We start from the raw sequence: 20,230 nt of genomic DNA on the forward strand, positions 1-20,230 counted from the left end.
TCCAAACTCAACTGGCATATGATAGGAAGAGCATATCAGATCAATATCATTATATACAGAGACACCATTTGGAGCAAGGAACTACTCTCCATCTAGTCTTTATCAACTGGCATTCGCCACAACTTCAGTCTCTAAACCCTAACGAACGAACCATACGTAGCTACATAATACGGATATAACGATGACAAGAGACGACAAGGAAAACCAATTTCCATTCCTACCTGTATTGACTCCTCCACGAGACCCACTCAAAAGAACCGCATCAACACCATCATCAAATGCTAGCAAGAGAGTTCGTTCTGATCATCTTACAGAAGAAGCAGGAGTGCCATCTATATTATCAGTATTCAAGGAGAATGCATCTCCATTAAGACTGTTATTGAATGACAAGAAATCTACTGCAGTTACAACTGCTGCGACAACCAGACTTGGATCACATACACCATTATCACAAGCTCGATGGTCGAATGCATATGGACGTGATTCGAGAGTCTTGTGGGCTCTGCCTGTTAGAGAGATGACGGGACAACGTGTTGACTGTAAGTTGTATCGTGCTGTTGATGTGGATCTACATTTGGCTGATTTGGTGTACTTCACCTTTTTTTGCTACGTGTGCTCTAACAAACACGTCGCATCTTCTCACTAGTCTCATTACGAAAACTCATTAAACGATTCGTATCTACTGAACATGATCGTTATCAAATGGTGTCTCCTCAAGATCTGGTTATTCCTCCTTTTGCTTGTTCATTCTCCAATGGTGCGTATATGTAATTGAATGATCCATGTAAACATGCATATATTGTGTTGGTGTGTTCTTTTTTTGTCTAAATCTACCAATTTTTAGTTACAAATGATGGTAAACTCTTGGCTGTCGCTGACGAAGATGGTGTAGTAACGTTTCTTGATACTATGGTTGACACACGAGCACCTCTAGGTATGTCCATCACCTTGTGCAGCTTTTTTTGCTCACATCAATCATCATCTCCCTAACCATATTAGAGGAATCAATCAAAATGGAATGGACTGCACACGAAAACGCAATCTTTGAAGTAGCATGGTCGAGTGACGACACACGACTGATGACTGCTTCTGGTGATCAAACTGTCAAAGTTTGGGATGTGGCTACTCGAGCGTCGTTGGGTACTTTGGGTGTTCATCAATGTGGGATTACAGATCCGTTGAATGGACATCAGTGTAGTGTTAAGGCTGTTTCGAATCATCCTCAGAATCCAAGTGAGTGACATGCTGCTGGTGTTCTTTCTGCCTTTTTGGGTTGATGGTTGATGACGTGGAGGGATGGGTGTTATGATGATACACTAACCGCCTTTTTTTGAACATTCAGGCATGTATGTAACTGCATCACGAGATGGAAGGGTCTTGTTGTGGGACTTGAGAGTTCCAGGAAGGACGATTCATGATGGCAGTAAGTTGTCTCGACAGACAATCCTTATGTTGAATGTCTATTATTATTTTCAATTTTAAACGACAACTCTCTTGGTGTACACAAACTCATCCCATTCTACCCTATTGTAGCTACGGCATATAAGCCAGTATATATGATCAACGGAGCACATGTTCCTGAATCCACACCCAAACCCAAACGAACCAAACGAGCAACCAACAGCCTAAGCACAGCTCATGGTGTAACTGCAGCACTCTTCTTGCCAGGCACCTTACGAATAGCATCAGCCGGAGCAGCAGATGGACTAGTCAAGATATGGGACTTACGAATGGGCACTGACCATACCGATATATCACAACACTCTATTTCTCGATCACGACTTCCAGAAGGACTCAAACGACCACATGGATTGACATCATTGACTAGCGATTCCAATGGCAGCCGCCTCTTCGCATCATGTTCCGACCATTCAGTACATGTCTATAATACCATGAATCTGGGAGCTCCAGTGCAACAATTACGATCAGCAACTTTCAAAGTGACCTCGTTTTACATCAAGACTGCTATATCACCAGATGATCGATTCTTGGCTTCCGGGTCTTCGGATGGTGGATTGTATGTGTGGGATGTTGAAGAAGCGAGAAGTGACAAGAATGACTTTTATAGTAATGTTGCTGGTGGTGGTAGACCAAGAGTAGGACCAATTATATTGAAGGGACATGAATCCGAAGTTACAGCTGTATCATGGTCTCGTGGTCAAGATGTGACGCAGCAGTTTATTGCTAATGCTAGTGATGATATGACTGTGAGGGTATGGAAGTTTGATCATTCAAAAGAGGAAGATGTTGGGACTGGTAATTTGGATCGTCCTGTTCATCTATGGGGGAGAGCTGTTCAGGGAGAACCCTATGTTGGTGGAACGCCAGTGAAACCTGTTGAAGGTGAGCAGTTAATTTGTGGTTTTTTGGTTGATTCTCAAGAGACGTCACATATAAGTGTACTAATATGAATTTTATTATTACGATGATAGAAAATTCGCCTAGGCCGGTATTGAGTACTCGAACAAACCATCACTAAACTGGACACGATGTTTGTCATATATAATGTAGAATTAAAGCCCGGACATTTTTGCGATCTTCATATTAATTAGACTTGTACCGTACAATGACGCGTGGTCGCACTGTTTATGTGGGAGGCTTCGCCGATGCTTTGGTTCGATGTTCGATTGGCGTTCTTTGAGGTTGAAGGAAAGAGCCACGAGAAGGAAGCAAGTTTGAGCAGAGCACCCACTAACTCACTCTTGGCTCAAAGTTCCAACACTTCAGACTTGTCAATAAGGTAGCATAGTCCAATTAAAGGTACAGCTTCCTGAACTGAAGACATGACTTATTTTTGGTGACCAATCCAAACAAGGAGCGAGACGATTATTACTCCGTGAACCTCTAATGAAGAACACTCACTTTATAGACTTGTAGTGTACCTACTGATTCCGCTCTAGCCTCGCACTAGGCTGTTCTAGCTTTCACATATCCGCATCATTTGACCTCACCACAACATTTTACAAACTCGGGTCATCGAGGAAAGAAGAAGACTTGATGGCATCGACAAGTGTTGCTCCTCCTGCTACAAGAACTGTGAAATTGACTGGTATGTAGAGTAACCGTAGCATGGCTTGAAAGGAGACATTCGAAACTTGGCCGTCGTGGGGTTTCATTAATAACCTCGTCTTTGTTGGGAAACTATATAGTGGTCGCAGCCGATGGCCTAATGAAACGAGATCTATTACGTCTTCCGGATCCATTCGCTGTCGTTACCGTCGATGGAGAGCAGACGCATACCACGAGTGTTATTAAGAGGACGTTGAATCCGTATTGGAATGAGAGTTTTGATATGTGAGTGCTGGTTGCTGTTGGTGTGGTGTTTTAGGGCTGCATTTCGAAACAGAATCTATTCTTATGATTGTGATACTAACTTTTTTTGTTATGTAGTGATGTTCGAGCTAACAGTGTGATTACAGTCCAAATCTTTGATCAACGAAAGTTCAAAAAGACGAAAGATCAAGGTTTTTTGGGTGTTATTAATCAGCAAATGTCTGCTATTTTCGATATTTCGCATGGTGGTGATGGTACGCACGATTTAGATGTCTCTTCACGTAGCACAAACAATTGACACACTCTTATTCATAGAAATGCTGACACTCGAATTGAAGAAATCAAACAGTGGAGAAGTCGTATCCGGAAAAGTTATATTAAATGTCACCACGAACTATCAACCAGCTTCAATCCCACCTCCTCAAGCATCCCAAGACACAACCGCTACTCTAAACAGACGATTATCTACCTCATCGATTGGCTCTTCTGTAGTTGGTGGAAGCTCTGTAGCAGCAGCAGGAGCAAGTAACGCCGCATCATCATCCTCCTCATCAACAACACCAGTCAGCGCTGCTTCCAATGCCGATAATCTACGAAAAGAAGCACTACGACAAGCAACAGCTACTGGAGCAGCTAATAGTGGTACCAACGCTCAACGCCAATTGACAGCTTTTGAAGATCATTTGGGACCACTACCAGCAGGTTGGGAACGCAGAGTAGATCATTTACATCGAACATACTATGTAGATCATAATAATCGTATTACGACATGGCATCGACCACCTGTTGGTGCTACCGCTGCTTCGGTGGCTACTCAGCAAGCGAATCAGACTGAATTGGAAAGGCAACGGGCGTTTAATAGGTCGTTGCCTGGTGATAGTCAAGCACCACCTGCTATTGGATCATCTTCGATAGGATCTAACCCAGCTGCTGCTGCTTCGACTGTTAGTTTGGCTTCTACTACATTAGCGGCTGCGTCTCCAACGTCAGCTACTGCATCAACAACACCATCAGCGAATACATCTATATTGCCACTACCTCCAGGTTGGGAACAGCGTCATACACCTGAAGGGCGTCCATACTATGTCGATCATAATACTCGTACCACTACGTGGTTGGATCCTCGTCGTGTCTCCCAAGGAGGTAGAACAGGAACAACAACTGGAACTGGACCAATGACTGCAGTACAAGCCGAGCGACAATTACAGGCACATCAACAACAAACTCAACAGCAATTAGGGCCATTACCTAGTGGCTGGGAAATGAGGATGACGAATAACGGACGCATATATTTTGTTGATCATACCGCTAAAATCACCACATGGGATGATCCGCGACTACCATCGTCTGTCGATCAGAATGTGCCACAATATAAACGAGACTTTAGGAGGAAGCTCGTATATTTCCGATCTCAGCCTGCCATGAGACCACTACCGGGTCAATGTCACGTAACAGTCCGACGTAATAATATCTTTGAAGATGCATACTCTGAAATCATGAGGTATCAAGCCAATGATCTCAAGAAACGTCTAATGATTAAATTCCATGGTGAAGATGGTCTTGATTACGGAGGTCTATCACGAGAATTCTTCTTCTTACTATCCCATGAAATGTTTAATCCCTTCTACTGTCTCTTTGAATACTCTGCCCATGATAATTACACGCTACAAATCAACCCACATTCAGCAATCAACCCTGAACATTTGAATTATTTCAAATTTATAGGACGTGTAGTAGGTCTCGCCATCTTCCATCAACGATTCCTGGACGCATTCTTCATAACAGCCTTCTATAAAATGATCTTAAAAAAGAAGATTGTGCTGAAGGATATGGAATCCGTAGATGCCCAGCTATTCAACTCTTTGGAATGGATGCTTGAAAACCCAATCCAGGACGTCCTCGACCTGACCTTCTCAACCGAAGACGACAAATTCGGCGAAGTGCAAACCGTCGACCTCAAAGAAAATGGACGTAATATACCCGTAACTGATGAAAACAAGCGTGAATACGTGGATCTCATTACTGAATGGAGGATTTCTCGACGTGTTGATGAACAGTTCCGGGCATTTGCACAGGGCTTCCATGAATTGGTGCCTATTGATCTTGTGAATGTGTTTGATGAGAGGGAGTTGGAGTTGTTGATTGGTGGTATTGCGGATATTGATATTAATGATTGGAAGAAGAATACTGATTATCGTGGGTATAGTGAGACTGATGAGGTTGTGCAGTGGTTTTGGAAGGTGAGTTTTGTTGTTTGGGTTGTGTCTTGGTCAGCAGGAGTGGTCGTTGAGAAGATGAAGCTGAAACATTATTTGGACAAGTATTACGTTTGCTTTTGCCAACGACTATTTTTGCTCATATTAGTGTGTCAGCAGCTGGGATTCTGAAAAGAAGGCTCGACTCTTGCAATTCGTTACTGGAACATCTCGAATACCTGTCAATGGCTTCAAGGACTTGCAAGGATCTGATGGCCCAAGGTACGTTTAAAGCAACGGAGGAGAAAAATACTATTTATTTGAGCAATCCAACTCACCCTTTCCCTTTCTACTCCCCCGTTAGGCGCTTTACCATCGAGAAAGCAGGAGAAGTAGGAGGCTTACCGAAATCACATACGTGCTTCAATCGAATTGACTTGCCACAATACAAGACGTATGATGCTCTTGTCAGTAAATTGACACTGGCTGTTGAGGAGACGCTTGGATTTATGACGGAATAGGAGAAGAGGGGTTATCAGCGGTTGTTTATGATGATGAGGGTTGTAGTCTAGTCGTTTGTACTTTTCTCTGCTGAATGGCTTATTACTCTTTACTTTTCATTGACTGAATACAGAGTATTATATGCATTATAAAAACGAGGTGGTGTTTTGTTGGGGCTTTGATATTTTGTTTTGTAGTTTGCTCCTTTCCTACATATTTTACTCGGTTACAGTTTCACAGCACATCATCATAAATCTAATGCTAGCAGATGGGACCTTTATCCGCAACTGTCAGTTCGTTGCCTGTCACTCGCTTGTATAACGACTTCGCATCTTGACAAACCGTCTCAAAGTGTGATGTAGCGTCGTATGTGTTTGAGATGAAGAGGCCACTTGCTGTGCCATCAGCGATTGGTTGAAACATGTCTGATACTGAGACAAACCTAAAAAGAGGATGGTCACGGCGCCAATATGCTCATGAGGTACTTAGACTCGATATTACTACAAGACTATGTTCTGCTGATTTCTCTTAAAAGACTTTGGCAATGATTCACGGCTGAAGAGAGACGAAGCTCAAGCTAGAGAGTACTAGATCCACTACTATCTCACCAAAAAATCCTTTCGAATGAATCATGCGTACAGATAATTCAATTTTTTGGTTTAAAACAAGAGCTCTTGTAAACAAGAACAAAAAAGAAACGAGATGCAGGACAAGAGATATTTCAATTCAAGAATTCAAACGACTTAATCAAACACGAGTTACTTTGACATCTAGTCCATTTCGGAAGCCAAGAGTCACTCCGACCTAGTCAAAACACAAACGTTGTTGAATTTGCGTCCAGCACAACAAAAGGTGTGAAGCTCGATTCATACATTGTAACGACCAGCACGTTCAGCTACGTTTTCTGAGAAGTGGCCCCATTTGCGTGGCTCATCTAGATGTTATTGAAATGGTTTTATGGTTAGATTTAGGAAATGCATCGTTGGCAACAAGGAAGAGAGAAAAACGGCTGGACATAATCGAGGAATGGCAATTTTTCTACGCAGTACCTTCTCCAACAACTTCAAAGTGGAAGTTTCGATACATGTCAGACATTATAACCAAAGCTTCTTGAGTGGCCATGTTCATTCCAACTACAGAAAAAGCGACAATAAGCTGACAGCTTTGATGACTATGCGGATAATCAAACCCATATTGCAATTCTGTACTTACGACAGATACGAGGACCACAGTTGAACTAGAGTTCAAAACCATTGGTTAGTTTTGGGCAAACTCTGCTTCCAATTGTTAAAAAGATTCAAGGACCACACAGAAAAGCCTGCATATAAGAGCATCTCACATAGAAACACCTCGACAAGCAAAATCACTCACCACTGGCCAAGCCCATTGTGAAGCCTTCATAACAGACCCATCATCCTTCAACCATCGTTCTGGCTTGAATTCTGAAGCATCAGGACCCCATATCTTTTCTGATCTGCCCATGGCCCACGAACTCCATTGGACTGTTTCTCCCTTATAAACCTTGTAGCCAGATGGTAGTGTGATGTCTTGAGTAGCAACACGTGGAGCTTTTGAATAGAGGGCGGATTAGTTTGGGGTTTATTTCGCATGAGTGTGAGGGTGTTGAAACGTACCGGTTGGGACGTTACTGTTGATGAGTTCGAATGAGGTGATAGGCGTTAGTATCCTATTACATCAAATTCGTTCACCTTTTTTTGGCCTTACCAGTGAAGACGTAGAGTTTCATTCCAGACCTGAGTGTTCAATAAAAATAATGAGCGATTTGAAGTACCGAACGGAATCGCGATGTTCCCAGATGCTTACGCAAGTGGTGTATTTGAGGTTCTTGAGAAGCTCATAGTCAGCTAAACAACAAAAGATTGAGACATGTGCCATGGAAATATGACTTCATAATCAGCCCAAATGTTCTTGCTAACCTGGGCCGTCACCGAGGAATTGTTTCTATGCGGTTGAAGCTTTTGTCAGACCCAAAGACTCAACCAGTGGTACCTCACACAAACTATTACCATTTCTTCACGCATCTTCTTTTCGATTTCAGGGTTGCGAGCTAGTTCATATATCAACCATGAAGTAGTTTGAGCAGTTGTGCTAAAAGAGCGGGCAAGGAAGGTTAGAGGTTGGAAACGCATTCTCTTTCCTGGGATAGCTTACTCTCGCCCAGCAATAACTGATGAGAAGAAAAAGAATGCGTATTAGTATCAAAGCACGAACGCGGCGTCAATAAGAAGAACAACCCACTGTAATTCATAACGACATCACGAAGGAACTTGTCATCCGGTGGGTTTCCTAACAAAAAAAAACATCTTTCAATTAAACATCACGCTGAACACCCACAACCACAAACAACAACGTACCTTCAACTTCAACTTGCATAAAGAAATCCAACAAATCCATTCGACCCTTGTCCTTCAAGCCGCCAGATGCAACCAACTGTTGACGACGTTCGCGAATCACACTGTATGAGAAATCATCAATGACTTTTTGATGTTGCTTGATGGCCTTTCCGTTCGAGTCGCCAAAGAATTCATTCCATTTCCCTATGTTTAGATAGCGTTAGATCCCATACTTGATTCTGCGAGTTCCCGATGTTTTTGGTGAAACTGCTGAAGCCACATTTAGTCCAGACTTGTTTCTTACAGAAGGGGTTTGTAAATCGAATCACTTGATGGGCAAGAATTGCATCAAAGGATATCATGAAAGGCACATCAGGGAGCGTGTATCGGCCGTCCTTGTACACTGGCTTCATCTTCAATGCCCCGACATCGGTACCCATAGAGAGCAATCCAAAACTGTCAATAGTAGCTCTAAGCAACAAGTCTTGGATATCCAATTTGGTTCCAGTCTTAGCAACTTCGGCAAGATGATTGCACAGACGTTGACTTTCTGATATGAAGATTGGACCAAAGAAATCACCTAGACGGAATCCAAAAAAGGGTTTGAATATGAAAATGTTTAACAACAAACGCGAGAATAGGATCGTAATGCGTACGGAAATTCTTGACATTGAAGATGTTTGAAGCGGTTTTACGTTGGAGCCTCCACGGATCAGCATCAGATAAGAAGATACCGTGACCAAAGACTACGTAGAGTATGTGATATTGAGCATTTGTCGACGAGAAAAATATAATCTACTACTAATTTTCAAACATTCGAAAACTCACATTCGACAAATTGTTCCGCCTGCGCTGCTCCCTTCACAAAGATGTAAGGGTCCTTCATTACGCACTCAACGTCTTCAGGCAAGAATGTCTCGATCTGATTCTTCCATGGTATGGAAGTCATAAAGACATCGCCAAGCTGCTTTCGCATCTTTAGTGATTCTTCCAGTCGAACATTGACCCAGTTGCCGCCGAGTAATGGCAAGTGGCCTAATAAGTGACAAAGAGTGTTAAAGTATACGAGATATGTGCTCCGCACGTGGGATGTAGTCACGATTGGTGAGGAACGTGGTCGTGTGGCGGTGACCACATCCATCCCCATTGCCCTCAACAATGAAATGAACTTGAAACATGATGTAAGGGACGTACCAATAAGTGCTTTTGCACCAGCAGGTTGTGGAATTCCATCAGTGTGTCGTCGCGTGCCCTACAGATACAACATCTTCAGTGGAGTTGAACAAGCCATGCCGAATTCAGTTCTTAGGCTAGTGTAAAGTTCTTTTGCATGATAATTGGCATCCAGATGCTCCTTTTTGCAAATTTCACCGCCCCACATGTCCGCCACTTCCACGAGATCGATCTTCACGCAAACCGAGCAACGAGTTGAGCACAAAAGTTCCGCACTTACAAGAGCATGATCACTATACTCCCATCTAATAAAGTAGATCGTTGAGTCAAGGTTGCTACAAAGTTGCTTACTAGGCCAGAAACAAGAACTTACAACAAATAACCAATAGTAGCCAATCCAATCGCACTTGCTCCAGCCAAGGCAGTTAGAGCGTATTGTATTTGGACCTTTCTCTGATTGTCAGTCATTTTTTCTTCTGGTGTTTTGGAGATAAAAGAACAAGGAACTAAGAGCGTGCGTGACCTGTGTCTGTGTTGCACATAGAATTGCGGGGATTAGAGACTTGGGGAAGGTGGACAATTGATTACAGAGAAGGGACTATTAGAATCTTGGTGCATTTGGTACCGTTTGCTGGTTGCGACGACCACCGATCGTATAGGTACAACAGCGGACAATTCCGGATTAAACGCGTTCTTGGGATTTCATTCATGTTGAGGCTCAAACAACCTTGTAAAGGCTCACGAGAATAAAATCAAGGCATATCACGCCTTGATTTGAAAAGATAAAATTACTACTTGCTGACTACTGACTACGCTTGGTAATCCTGCCTCCCAAACTGTTTGCCCACGCTCCCGCATTCGACGTTGGTGCGATTTGAAATCAATCTACTGATAGTCCACCATCCAGAGAGTCTAAAAGTATCGAAAATGAGAGACGTTAACGGTCCAAACAAGGTGAGTTTGTACACGCTTTCACGCTCTCGCTGCATTCAAAGTCTTGCCGTGTCTGACCAATAAGACCTAACTTTACAGGTTGCTTTGATCTTGGGAGCAAACGGCATAACAGGCTCCTACCTCATCGAGCATCTGCTCGCTCAGCCCACCTCTTCCTGGAAGCAGATCATTGGCGTCTCGCGCAGATTTCCAAACAAGACTTGGGTATCACAATGTCAATGTTTGCAAAGTTGGTGTTGAAGTTGATCTGACAATGTATTTTTCTGCTTGAATTTGTAGCTCTCGGAGGACTTGAAGTTCATTCCAAGTCAAATCTCTGATGTCGAACAAGGCCGTGGACGCTTGACGTGGATTTCGACCGATCTTAACGAGGAAAGCTTGGACAGTATCGTTGCTAAATACCGAAAGGGTGGTGTCGAGAACGTTACCCATGTGTTTTACTGTGCATGTACGTGCTGAGGCTGACGCCTTTTTTTCGCCCTGTTTGGTTTTGTTGTGGACCAACTTCACCTATGTGATAGACGTGCTGATTGAAGGATGGCAAGGCGCTGAAGAACGAAAGGCAAACGCCAAGATATGCCATCAAGGAGTGCAAGCTGCTGATATCGTGTCAACAAGGTATTTCCGAGTGATGCCTAAAAAATCTGGTGCTCAACAGAACAATGTCAAACGTTGACGACATTCTGCCCGAATAGATTGGCTCGAGTCTTGCTCCAGACAGGTGGCAAATTCTATGGTGTACATCGAGTCAAACGAGACCAGCCTCTTATGGAATCAGACGAACCTCATCCAGCTGCTGACTTTTATCTCGATCAAATTGATTCAGTCAAGAGCTTGTCGCAGGGTAAACAATGGGATTGGGTGAGTGCAAGCACAATCCTTTGGTCAGAGGCACTACAGTGCTAACATGGCTCTTACGTCACAATCAGGCAATGACAATTCCAGGCGGAATCATGGGCTTCACACGCCAAAGTCAAATGAATCTTGCTACCACGATAATGCTGTACTGTGCTCTTAAAGCACATACTGGAGAGCCGTTGATTTGGCCCGGAAATGGGCGAGGTTAAAAAAATTGGGGAACAAAATCTCTATGATACACCTCTAAACATTCTCAACATACAGGGTTTGGTGCTCCGCGTGATGAAACAGATGTGGTGTATCTGGCAGCATTCAATGTTTGGGCTGCAACAACTCCCAAGTGTGGTGGTGAAGTACGAGAAAAAAAGGATCTATTATATCTACTTCAAGTTGCAATTGCTCAACATTTTCCAAAACCACTAGTACTTCAACGCTCTAAACTCTGACCCATTCTCGTACGAACGTCTCTGGCCCTTATTCGCCGCATACTTTGGAGCCAAACTGCCTACTGAAAAGCAAACGTACCCTGCCGAACCTGCGCATGTAATGGATTTGGAAGCTTATTATGGCAAATCTGGTCTGGCAAAAAGTATCTGGAAGGATATTGTTGCAAAGAATCCGGATGTGGATCCGACATCGATAGATTCAGCCACGTTCTGGTTTATGGATGTTTCGTTGCATGGGATGAGGATACCTCTTACCTTGTAAGTATTCATTCTTACTGTGAACTGTTTCTTTGCCTTTGGAACACCAGGGCTGAAAATAACTCAACAATTTTGGTCTCTTACAGCAACAACAGTAAGTTTTGTTCGATGTGCAAAAACACCTTGTCTTTTAACCACCTACATGGTCTTGACATGTCACACTCACACTCCGTGTCATTCCACCTATAAGACAAAGCCCGCAAGTTTGGCTGGACGGGCTACGCAGATACCACCGAGATGTTTCTACGTACATTTGAACGTGCACGAAAAGCTGGAGCAATTCAGAACGTTCCTGGGTTGAGAGCAATCAAGAACGTGCAGGCTCCAATTCGAGCTGTCATGTAAACTATTGTCGTGTACGGGATTTATACTATTTTGACCAAAACAAGGATCAACGTTGGCATTGGATAAGCTGTGACAAAGTAATTGTTTGAATGACTCGAAGGTACCAATAGAAAGTGCAGGTCTAGTGTTCTGAAATCGGGTCAATGATGGCTTCGAGAGCGATCGCATAGGTAAGACGCAGTACAATTCGTGAATGAATGGACGTGTCTTCAACTTCAATCGAGGTCAAGGCTGAGATGGGCTTGCGGAACTCAGACCTTCTACAAAGGCTCGCAACATACAGGAATTCCATACTCTGATTTTAAAAACGTTATCACGAACATTTGTCCGCGTCACGTTTCGTGTTCCAAAACTGCAAAAAGTGTACTTTGTATTCGAAATCGACCAAAGACCCTCAATAACCCTTGCGACAGCTTGGACAATGAGAGACGTTAACGGTCCGAACAAGGTAAGCATGCTATCGGGGTTCCCTGTAGCAAAATCGCTTGGATTCCCATAATTCCTGAACGTTACATTCAACATCTTACAGGTTGCTCTGATCTTGGGAGCCAACGGCATAACAGGCTCCTACCTCATCGAGCATCTTCTCGCTCAGCCCACCTCTTCCTGGAAGCAAATCATTGGGGTCTCGCGCAGATTTCCAAACAAGACTTGGGTATCACAACTTTCATTGCTCTCACAGAATTCGACCCTGACGCTATTATCTTTACAATATTTTTAAGCTCTCAGAAGACTTGAAATTCTCACCTTCTCAAATCTCTGACGTCGAACAAGGCCGCGGACGCTTAACGTGGGTTCAAGCGGATTTGAACGAGGAGAGTTTGGATAGTATTGTTGCAAAGTATAGGAAGGGTGGTGTTGAGGAGGTTACTCATGTGTTTTACTGTGCATGTACGTATCGGAGACCTTGCTTTTTTGCCAGTGCGAGCAAAACTCCAACACATTGCTTTTAGACGTCCTAATCGACGGATGGCAAGGCCCCGAAGAACGTCGAGCCAACGCCAAGATATGCCATCAAGGAGTACAGGCTGCGGATATTGTTTCAAAGAGGTTGGCTAGAGTGTTGCTGCAAACTGGAGGCAAGTACGCAAAAAAGTACCTCCTGTGTATAAAACGCTGACTAGAGCTTCAAACATCATAGCCAAGTGGTACGGCGTCCACAGAGTCGTGCGTCCAAACCCACTCATGGAATCAGACACTCCAGATCCATCCGCTGATTTCTATCTGGACCAAATGGAGTCGGTTAAGGCGTTGTCGCAGGGGAAGCAATGGGATTGGGTGAGCCAAAAATTCCTTCCACGATTATTGTATCATGAATTTTGTCTTTAAATTGCTCGTAACACATTACTGAATGGCTCTTTCTCCATCTCGATCAGACAATGACGATACCAGCCGGCATCATGGGCTTCACGCGACAAAGCCAAATGAATCTTGCTACGACGATCATGCTGTACTGTGCGTTGAAGGCACATACGGGTGAACCATTGATTTGGCCTGCGAATGGGCAAGGTAAAGCTGAAATTGATTCCTACATCATAGGGCTGTATTTTTGTGGTTGTTGCAATTTTTGCTCAAACGTATTTACATTTTCAGGATTCGATGCATCACACGATGAAACAGACGTCGTGTACCTCGCAGCGTTCAATGTATGGGCCATAACAACGCCTAAATGTGGTGGGGAAGTAAGTTGGTTGACCATATTGTTTAAGTCGGCAAAAAAACGCTTCGAGAAGAAAACCTCATTTGCCAGCGATTCGTCGACTCATATTCAAACCTTCCAACACCAAACAGTACTTTAACGTCCTAAACGCCGACCCATTCTCATACGCACGTCTATGGCCGCTCTTTGCAGCATACTTTGGAGCCAAGCTACCAACAGGCACACAGACATACCCTGCTGAACCAGCCCATGTATTGGAACTGGAGTCATACTACAACAAATCCGGACTAGGAAAGAAAATATGGACGGATGTCGTTGCAAAGAATCCTGGTGTGGATCCAACCAGTATTGATTCAGCAACGTTCTGGTTTATGGATGCATGCATACATGGGACTAATGTGCCACTTATCTTGTGAGCAATTCTTTGCTTTGATACCTAAGTTTTTGTCTGCCATTGGGGCGCAAAAAAGCACAGCACAAACTGATATAACGGCTTCATTTTAGCTCAACTGCCAAAGCACGTAAATTTGGATGGACGGGCGTTGCTGATACCACTGAGATGTTCTTGCGTACGTTTGAGCGTGCACGAAAGGCTGGAGCGATCCCCAAAAACCTTCCTGGGTTGAGTGCCCTTAAAAATGTCAAGACGCAAATTCGATCAGTCATGTAGTATGTCCGTGTAGTCTAGTAGTTTTCCAAAAACAAAGTTTAAATTGTTGTACGAAGGTACTGTGTTTTATTATCAAAAGTGACGGAACTACTATTGTAATTTGCGAGACAAGAAACGTATCCAAAATACAACCATTTGTTTCCATTTCAAAATCGTGGTATTATCTTCCCAGCATACTCTTCAACAACATCTCTAATATCATCAGACCGTTTCCACGCTACAGCAAACCCAAGACAAGTTATCGCCGAAGCAAGACCTAATCCCGCGTACCCAGCAATATTCAACCACCTTGTCTGTCTCTTCCACCTTCTCACAACATCACTATACGGTATACGCGTAAACGAGACCATGGTATATAAAGGTATAACGGTTACAGGCATGAGACGATGCAGCCACCCCTCCACCTTCTTTCTCAACAGATACGACCATTCAACTACCGATGCACTCATTTCAACAAAGTTGTGCATTGCCAGATCACATATAGCTTCAGCATCTGGTTGTCGTACGGATGTGAATTCAGCTAATGCTGCACTTAATGCTACGGGTGTTGGGTTTGTAGATCCTGATGATCCAGGTGTTCCTAGATGTTTGGACAGGATTGTATCTAGGACTAGACAGTCCTCAAATCCACAATTCAGACCCTGGCCGTAGAAGGGTACCATTGCGTGAGCTGCGTCGCCCATAATCACTACTCTATCTAGATGGTGCCATGGGTTTGCTTTTAGAGATATCAAGGAGCCTTTTGGATTACCAAAGTATTCCTGGACTAGTAATTCACGACCAATCAAGGCTAGAGCGTCAGGAAAGGTCTTTTCAAAGAAAGTCACTAGATCTAGTTCGGTTTTGATGGCGTCAAATCCAGACCATGGCATAAAGAGTGTTACTGTGAATGACTTGTCCTAATGTGTGAAGTATTTTAGTTACGTGGAGCACGAATAGCTGGATCGTTTTTGCTCACGATATTGGGAAGAGCAATCAACATGAATGTGTGTCTCGGCCATATATGAAGATGGTGTGAGTCCATCAGATATCCTCTTGGACCAGCAGGGATGGTCAATTCTACATAACCACAATCTATATATTTCTGAGCAAAGTCCACCCTACGTAAGAAAACGAGTGTTGGCATGGCAGAAAAAACCTCGTACACACTGTATAGCTTCACAGCAACATTTCATCTCTCACAATATATAACTTGCCTTGTAGCTCGCATGAGTTGAGTTCGCACACGTGAAAAAGCACCATCAGCTCCGACAACCAAATCAGCCTGTTTTGTGACCTGAGTTCCATCTCTAAGACCAAACAGGAGCGTCTTTCCATCAAAGTCGCTTTGAATTAGATTATAATGGAAGTACAGATTCACGTTTGGCATGCGCTCAACCTCATTCAACAAATGCTCGTTGATGAGTTTGCGATCCACAGAGTTGATGCACTAGTCGCATTGTACATAAAATGAGCAAAGAGAAATACGAGTTGATCAGAGATTATAGAAGCTTACTTCACCAAAGAGTCCATATGGTTGAGACATGAGCTCTCCCATGGTAGTATGTATCATTCGACCCTTCATAGGTATCATGTTTTCAAGGACTATGGAATCGACACCAGCACCCTTCAGACCAGCCAATCCTCTTACAGACAAGGCCAGATTGATGGATCGGCCTGAATAGGATGTGTCCAATCGGATATCTAGATTTTACGGGAAATGGTGTTTGGTCAATGTCATGATGTGTGGACTTTGAAGGGAGCAATTGAACCAGGAAGAATGCAAACGCTCAAATCGCCAAGTAGTAGGAATTACGACAAGAAACGTGTCTGTTCTGCTCACCTTCACGTCGTTCATAAATGTTGACATTCCAACCTCGCTTTGCAAAGTAGACTGCTGATAAGCATCCAACAAGACCTCCGCCGACTATAGCTACCGTGAAATTAGACGCAGCTACTGGCTCTTTAGTATTTCGTCGTGCCATATTAGACAAGTAAGTCTCGTGCAAAATTTATTTGTGAATGTTGAATCGTAATCGGAGATCCGACCAGTCAAGCTTCACATTCGTTTTTGATATTCTCAAATTCATTGCTTGGATTCAATTTGGACGTGTCTCGTGTCTCTATATCGCGTAACTGGCCCGGTGAACTCCATCATCATCAACCACTTCACAACTACGCGAGGCTCTGACACCGAGTCCGAACCTGACTCCGACACTGCCATCGCTGGTAAGATTCTTTCAAATCGTGACATTCTTCCTTTGGCAAAATTTGTTCACCGCCACAACGACGTAACACTTCACGATGTTTTGATCATCCTTACCATACGATGAACAATTTCTAATTGGGCGATATAATGTGGACGGACATTCGCCTGCCAAACGAAATCATGCTTAAAATCGTTGATTACCTCGCTGCAAAGGACGTCATACGAGAAGACTGTTACAGATGTTGCCTTCCCGAGTTATAGCGGCCCTGTCGGTTGGTAGTAGAGTCACCCTGAATACCGTCACATTGTATAGATGTCTTCTTGTAAACTGGACCGCTGCTGTAATGGCATCGTTTAGGTGCTTGAAGCGTGTAAAGTTGGGATATTTGGACAAGGAAGCTGACTTCATGAACGGCCATTCTCCAGGTTTGGAAGAGTTCAGTCTATGCAAAGCTGAAGATGGCGAAACAACGACAGTCGCAGCAAACGCGGAAGCCGCCTCGTGTTTACAAGACAAGAATAAAGATACATTACAAGCCATGGAGCTCTTTCAGCTGCCGGATATGGTCATGAATCAACCAGTATTGGCGAATGCTACTTCTCTAAATGAAATTGAAATTATGGGTCAATTTGCACAACCACTGGATCTTGCATCATATATAAGAACTCATGGTCGTCGTCTCGAGAAACAAATAAGGTTCCTATTAGCACAGTGAATCAACTGAACCTGCCTCTTATAAATCAGCACTGCCCAAACCTCACTAGTTTAGATCTTGTTTACTCGCAATCAAGAGCAGCCAAAGTTCCAAGGCAGATCGAACTTTCCAAGTTCCAAGTCCAAATGTAACGGAAGTCTACTACTTTGTATATCATTGGCTGAGAATCGATAGTATTGATGCCGAAGAGACTGTTTGTCAATGGAAAGGGGGTTGTGCCAACTTCCGTCAAATAGTAGCAAATGCGATACTCTGGCATAAAACCTGTACCGATCGCTCTGCGTTACAGTTCTCATTCCTTTTTATACACGCTGTTGTTACACGCTAAAGTATGTTTCAAGTCCTAGAACGTAGAAAATGTGCGAACAAGGTTGTAATCCAACACTCAAAAACTGGACGTTTGTTTTCCCACAGCATCCTTGAAATTGAGCAGATCTCCGACGCTTGTATGTCAACTAGGATATGATCGACATCGTTTAAACACGATTTCCGTTTGCGATTCAACGTCCTTCCCTCTCGGCGTGAACCATTTTCCCCGGGTCTGTAATTTTTGGCTTTTTTTGCATTTCGCTTCCGTGACCTTCACACTTCAAAACACCAATAACCCTCAACCAAAACAGAGAACCACACGAGATATCTATATCAGAATGTCTTACGCTACTCCAACTGAGACTCTCACCACTCCAGTAAGTCGGGCAATTAGTGCTGTTATGATGTAATGGTGCAGGATGGGTTCAAAGAGACAAGGCATCCCAACAACACCAATATTTTGTCTAAATTGCAATGCCTCCATAATTTGCTACTATTCCTGTGTCTATGCCCCGTTTTGAGACCCGTACACCTCCATATTAGCTTGAAAACCCACGTAATACGTGGCATGTCATTGAACCACATTTCTCTCTTGTAGTTGACCAAGATACTCGGTATCCGTCACCCAATTATCTTGGCTGGAATGAACCAAGCTGGTAAGTACATCCCCCATGTTCGATCGTTAAGAAACTGGCTGTTCTAACACCCTGAGGGTCAAGTTGACAATTTCTCACGTTTGAGCCTTCGTCCTTACACTATCGATTTTCTCCTTTCTTAGCCGGTGCTGAATTAGCCAGTGCAGTCTCCAACGCTGGAGGTTTGGGTGTTGTCGGTGGTTTATCCTTCACCCCAGAAACCTTGAAGAAGGAAATTGAAAAGCTCAAGGCTGCTTTGATCGACAAGAACCTACCATTCGGTATTGACTTGGCTCTTCCTCAAGTCGGAGGTAAGTACTACAAATACGAGGCATTTGAGCTCGAGTCTCACCCAAGTTTTGATTCAGGCAATGCACGAAAGACCAACCACGATTACACCCACGGTAAATTGCCTGAATTGATCGACGTCATTATCAACGGTGGTGCCAAGTTGTTCGTATCAGCTGTCGGTGTCCCACCCAAATGGGCTGTTGACAAGCTCCACGCTGCTGGAAGTAAGTTGAATCCATAATTTTATCGCTTCTTCAGTACTCATTTACGCTTTACTGACTTCCTATGTCCATTAGTCCACGTCATGGTTCGTTCTTTGTGTTTTTCTGACAACACCCTTGCATCCTGTACACCTCTTTTATTTCAGCTCCTTGACACGCATTGCCCCTATAGAACATGGTCGGTGCTCCAAAACACGCCCTCAAAGCCTTGGAAGTCGGTGTCGATCTCATCTGTTGTCAAGGATCCGAAGGTGGAGGACACACTGGAGAAATCGCAACCTCCATCCTTGTACCAAAGGTCGTAGATGTCGTCAAAGGCAGAAAATCACCTCTCACTGGCAACCCAATATACGTCGTTGCTGGTGGTGGAATCTACGATGGTCGTGGTTTGGCCATGGCCTTATCCATGGGTGCTCAAGCTGTCTGGGTTGGTACTCGTTTCGTTAACTCCAAGGAAGCCGGTGCACCTCCTCGTCACCAACAGGCTATCATCAAGGCTGGTGCCTCTGACACCGTAAGTTTGCTCTTGATGGCGATGACACATCTTCCATTATTTGACGATCGCCATTTTTCTGCGCTATAGATCCGTACTTTGATTGTATCTGGACGTCCTCTCCGTGTCTACAAGAGTGCCTACGTCATGGACTGGGAAAACAAGTACGAGAAGCAATGGATTCGATTATCGCAAGTGGAAGTATTGAACTAAGAATTATTCAACCTTTTCCCACCAGCCGTGCCGACGAAATCAAAAAGCTAACATCCGAAGGTATCCTACCTCTCTACCACGACATTCAAGAGAAGGAAAAGAAGGGAGACTTGGACCCCGAAGAAATGATGGAAATGTACCCATTATTGGTAAGTTTTCAAACTACAACAGGTACCTCAAAGTCAGCAGAAAACTCATTATGTACAACTCAACTAGATGGGACAAGTCGCTGGTAACATTGATGACGTACTCCCAGCTGCCGACATTGTAAACGAGATGGTTAACACTGCCGTCAAGACCATCCGTGGTCTTGCTTCTCAAGTTGCCGCTGTTTCCTCTGTCTCTGCCCGTTTGTAAGAGAGAGAGTATTAAACATTTACGTCTGAAACTACGTTGTTTTTTCATAACTTTTTCGATAAAATAAACAAAAGCCTCGATCTTGCAAATCTTTTGATGAAGATATGTTCAGAGAGTCAA

At 43.7% G+C, this 20,230-nt stretch overlaps 6 protein-coding genes across 6 annotated transcripts; 4 read left to right on the plus strand and 2 right to left on the minus strand.

Annotated features, from left to right (window-relative positions):
* Positions 1–181: 181 nt before the first annotated feature.
* On the plus strand, positions 182–5,989 carry SmJEL517_g00076 (uncharacterized protein; the record flags this gene model as incomplete). The annotated part of the gene is made up of 12 exons (XM_031166006.1): positions 182–539; positions 647–757; positions 845–934; positions 1,000–1,233; positions 1,343–1,423; positions 1,534–2,343; positions 2,912–3,049; positions 3,150–3,294; positions 3,391–3,527; positions 3,589–5,513; positions 5,638–5,750; positions 5,833–5,989. The coding sequence occupies 12 exons, from the start codon at positions 182–184 to the stop codon at positions 5,987–5,989; spliced, it is 4,299 nt and encodes a 1,432-aa protein (XP_031028002.1).
* Positions 5,990–6,716: 727 nt separating this feature from the next.
* SmJEL517_g00077 (uncharacterized protein) lies at positions 6,717–9,964 on the minus strand (the record flags this gene model as incomplete). Its single annotated transcript, XM_031166007.1, has 19 exons — positions 6,717–6,773; positions 6,842–6,903; positions 7,019–7,102; positions 7,182–7,206; positions 7,341–7,537; positions 7,604–7,617; positions 7,695–7,723; positions 7,794–7,834; positions 7,907–7,931; positions 7,997–8,078; positions 8,142–8,157; positions 8,229–8,276; positions 8,345–8,527; positions 8,628–8,903; positions 8,980–9,069; positions 9,152–9,358; positions 9,518–9,575; positions 9,777–9,801; positions 9,870–9,964. 19 exons carry the CDS (start codon positions 9,962–9,964, stop codon positions 6,717–6,719), a joined length of 1,614 nt encoding a protein of 537 aa, XP_031028003.1.
* A 459-nt stretch (positions 9,965–10,423) lies between these two features.
* SmJEL517_g00078 (uncharacterized protein) lies at positions 10,424–12,357 on the plus strand (the record flags this gene model as incomplete). Its single annotated transcript, XM_031166008.1, has 10 exons — positions 10,424–10,450; positions 10,529–10,654; positions 10,730–10,898; positions 10,972–11,068; positions 11,146–11,311; positions 11,380–11,512; positions 11,573–11,661; positions 11,732–12,012; positions 12,099–12,106; positions 12,203–12,357. The coding sequence occupies 10 exons, from the start codon at positions 10,424–10,426 to the stop codon at positions 12,355–12,357; spliced, it is 1,251 nt and encodes a 416-aa protein (XP_031027996.1).
* A 421-nt stretch (positions 12,358–12,778) lies between these two features.
* Positions 12,779–14,687, plus strand: SmJEL517_g00079 (uncharacterized protein; the record flags this gene model as incomplete). The annotated part of the gene is made up of 9 exons (XM_031166009.1): positions 12,779–12,805; positions 12,887–13,012; positions 13,080–13,248; positions 13,311–13,440; positions 13,482–13,635; positions 13,734–13,866; positions 13,951–14,039; positions 14,149–14,429; positions 14,522–14,687. 9 exons carry the CDS (start codon positions 12,779–12,781, stop codon positions 14,685–14,687), a joined length of 1,275 nt encoding a protein of 424 aa, XP_031027997.1.
* A 146-nt stretch (positions 14,688–14,833) lies between these two features.
* Positions 14,834–16,651, minus strand: BNA4 (kynurenine 3-monooxygenase; the record flags this gene model as incomplete). Its single annotated transcript, XM_031166010.1, has 5 exons — positions 14,834–15,586; positions 15,646–15,761; positions 15,870–16,116; positions 16,183–16,370; positions 16,510–16,651. The coding sequence occupies 5 exons, from the start codon at positions 16,649–16,651 to the stop codon at positions 14,834–14,836; spliced, it is 1,446 nt and encodes a 481-aa protein (XP_031027786.1).
* A 1,587-nt stretch (positions 16,652–18,238) lies between these two features.
* Positions 18,239–20,110, plus strand: SMI81 (nitronate monooxygenase; the record flags this gene model as incomplete). The annotated part of the gene is made up of 9 exons (XM_031166011.1): positions 18,239–18,277; positions 18,499–18,556; positions 18,679–18,846; positions 18,904–19,050; positions 19,123–19,133; positions 19,220–19,561; positions 19,631–19,704; positions 19,779–19,902; positions 19,970–20,110. The coding sequence occupies 9 exons, from the start codon at positions 18,239–18,241 to the stop codon at positions 20,108–20,110; spliced, it is 1,104 nt and encodes a 367-aa protein (XP_031027785.1).
* Between the last annotated feature and the right edge of the window lie 120 nt (positions 20,111–20,230).

This window comes from Synchytrium microbalum (assembly GCF_006535985.1).
Source record: "Synchytrium microbalum strain JEL517 chromosome Unknown SmJEL517_scf0001, whole genome shotgun sequence".
In the NCBI taxonomy this organism is placed as follows: domain Eukaryota; kingdom Fungi; phylum Chytridiomycota; class Chytridiomycetes; order Synchytriales; family Synchytriaceae; genus Synchytrium; species Synchytrium microbalum.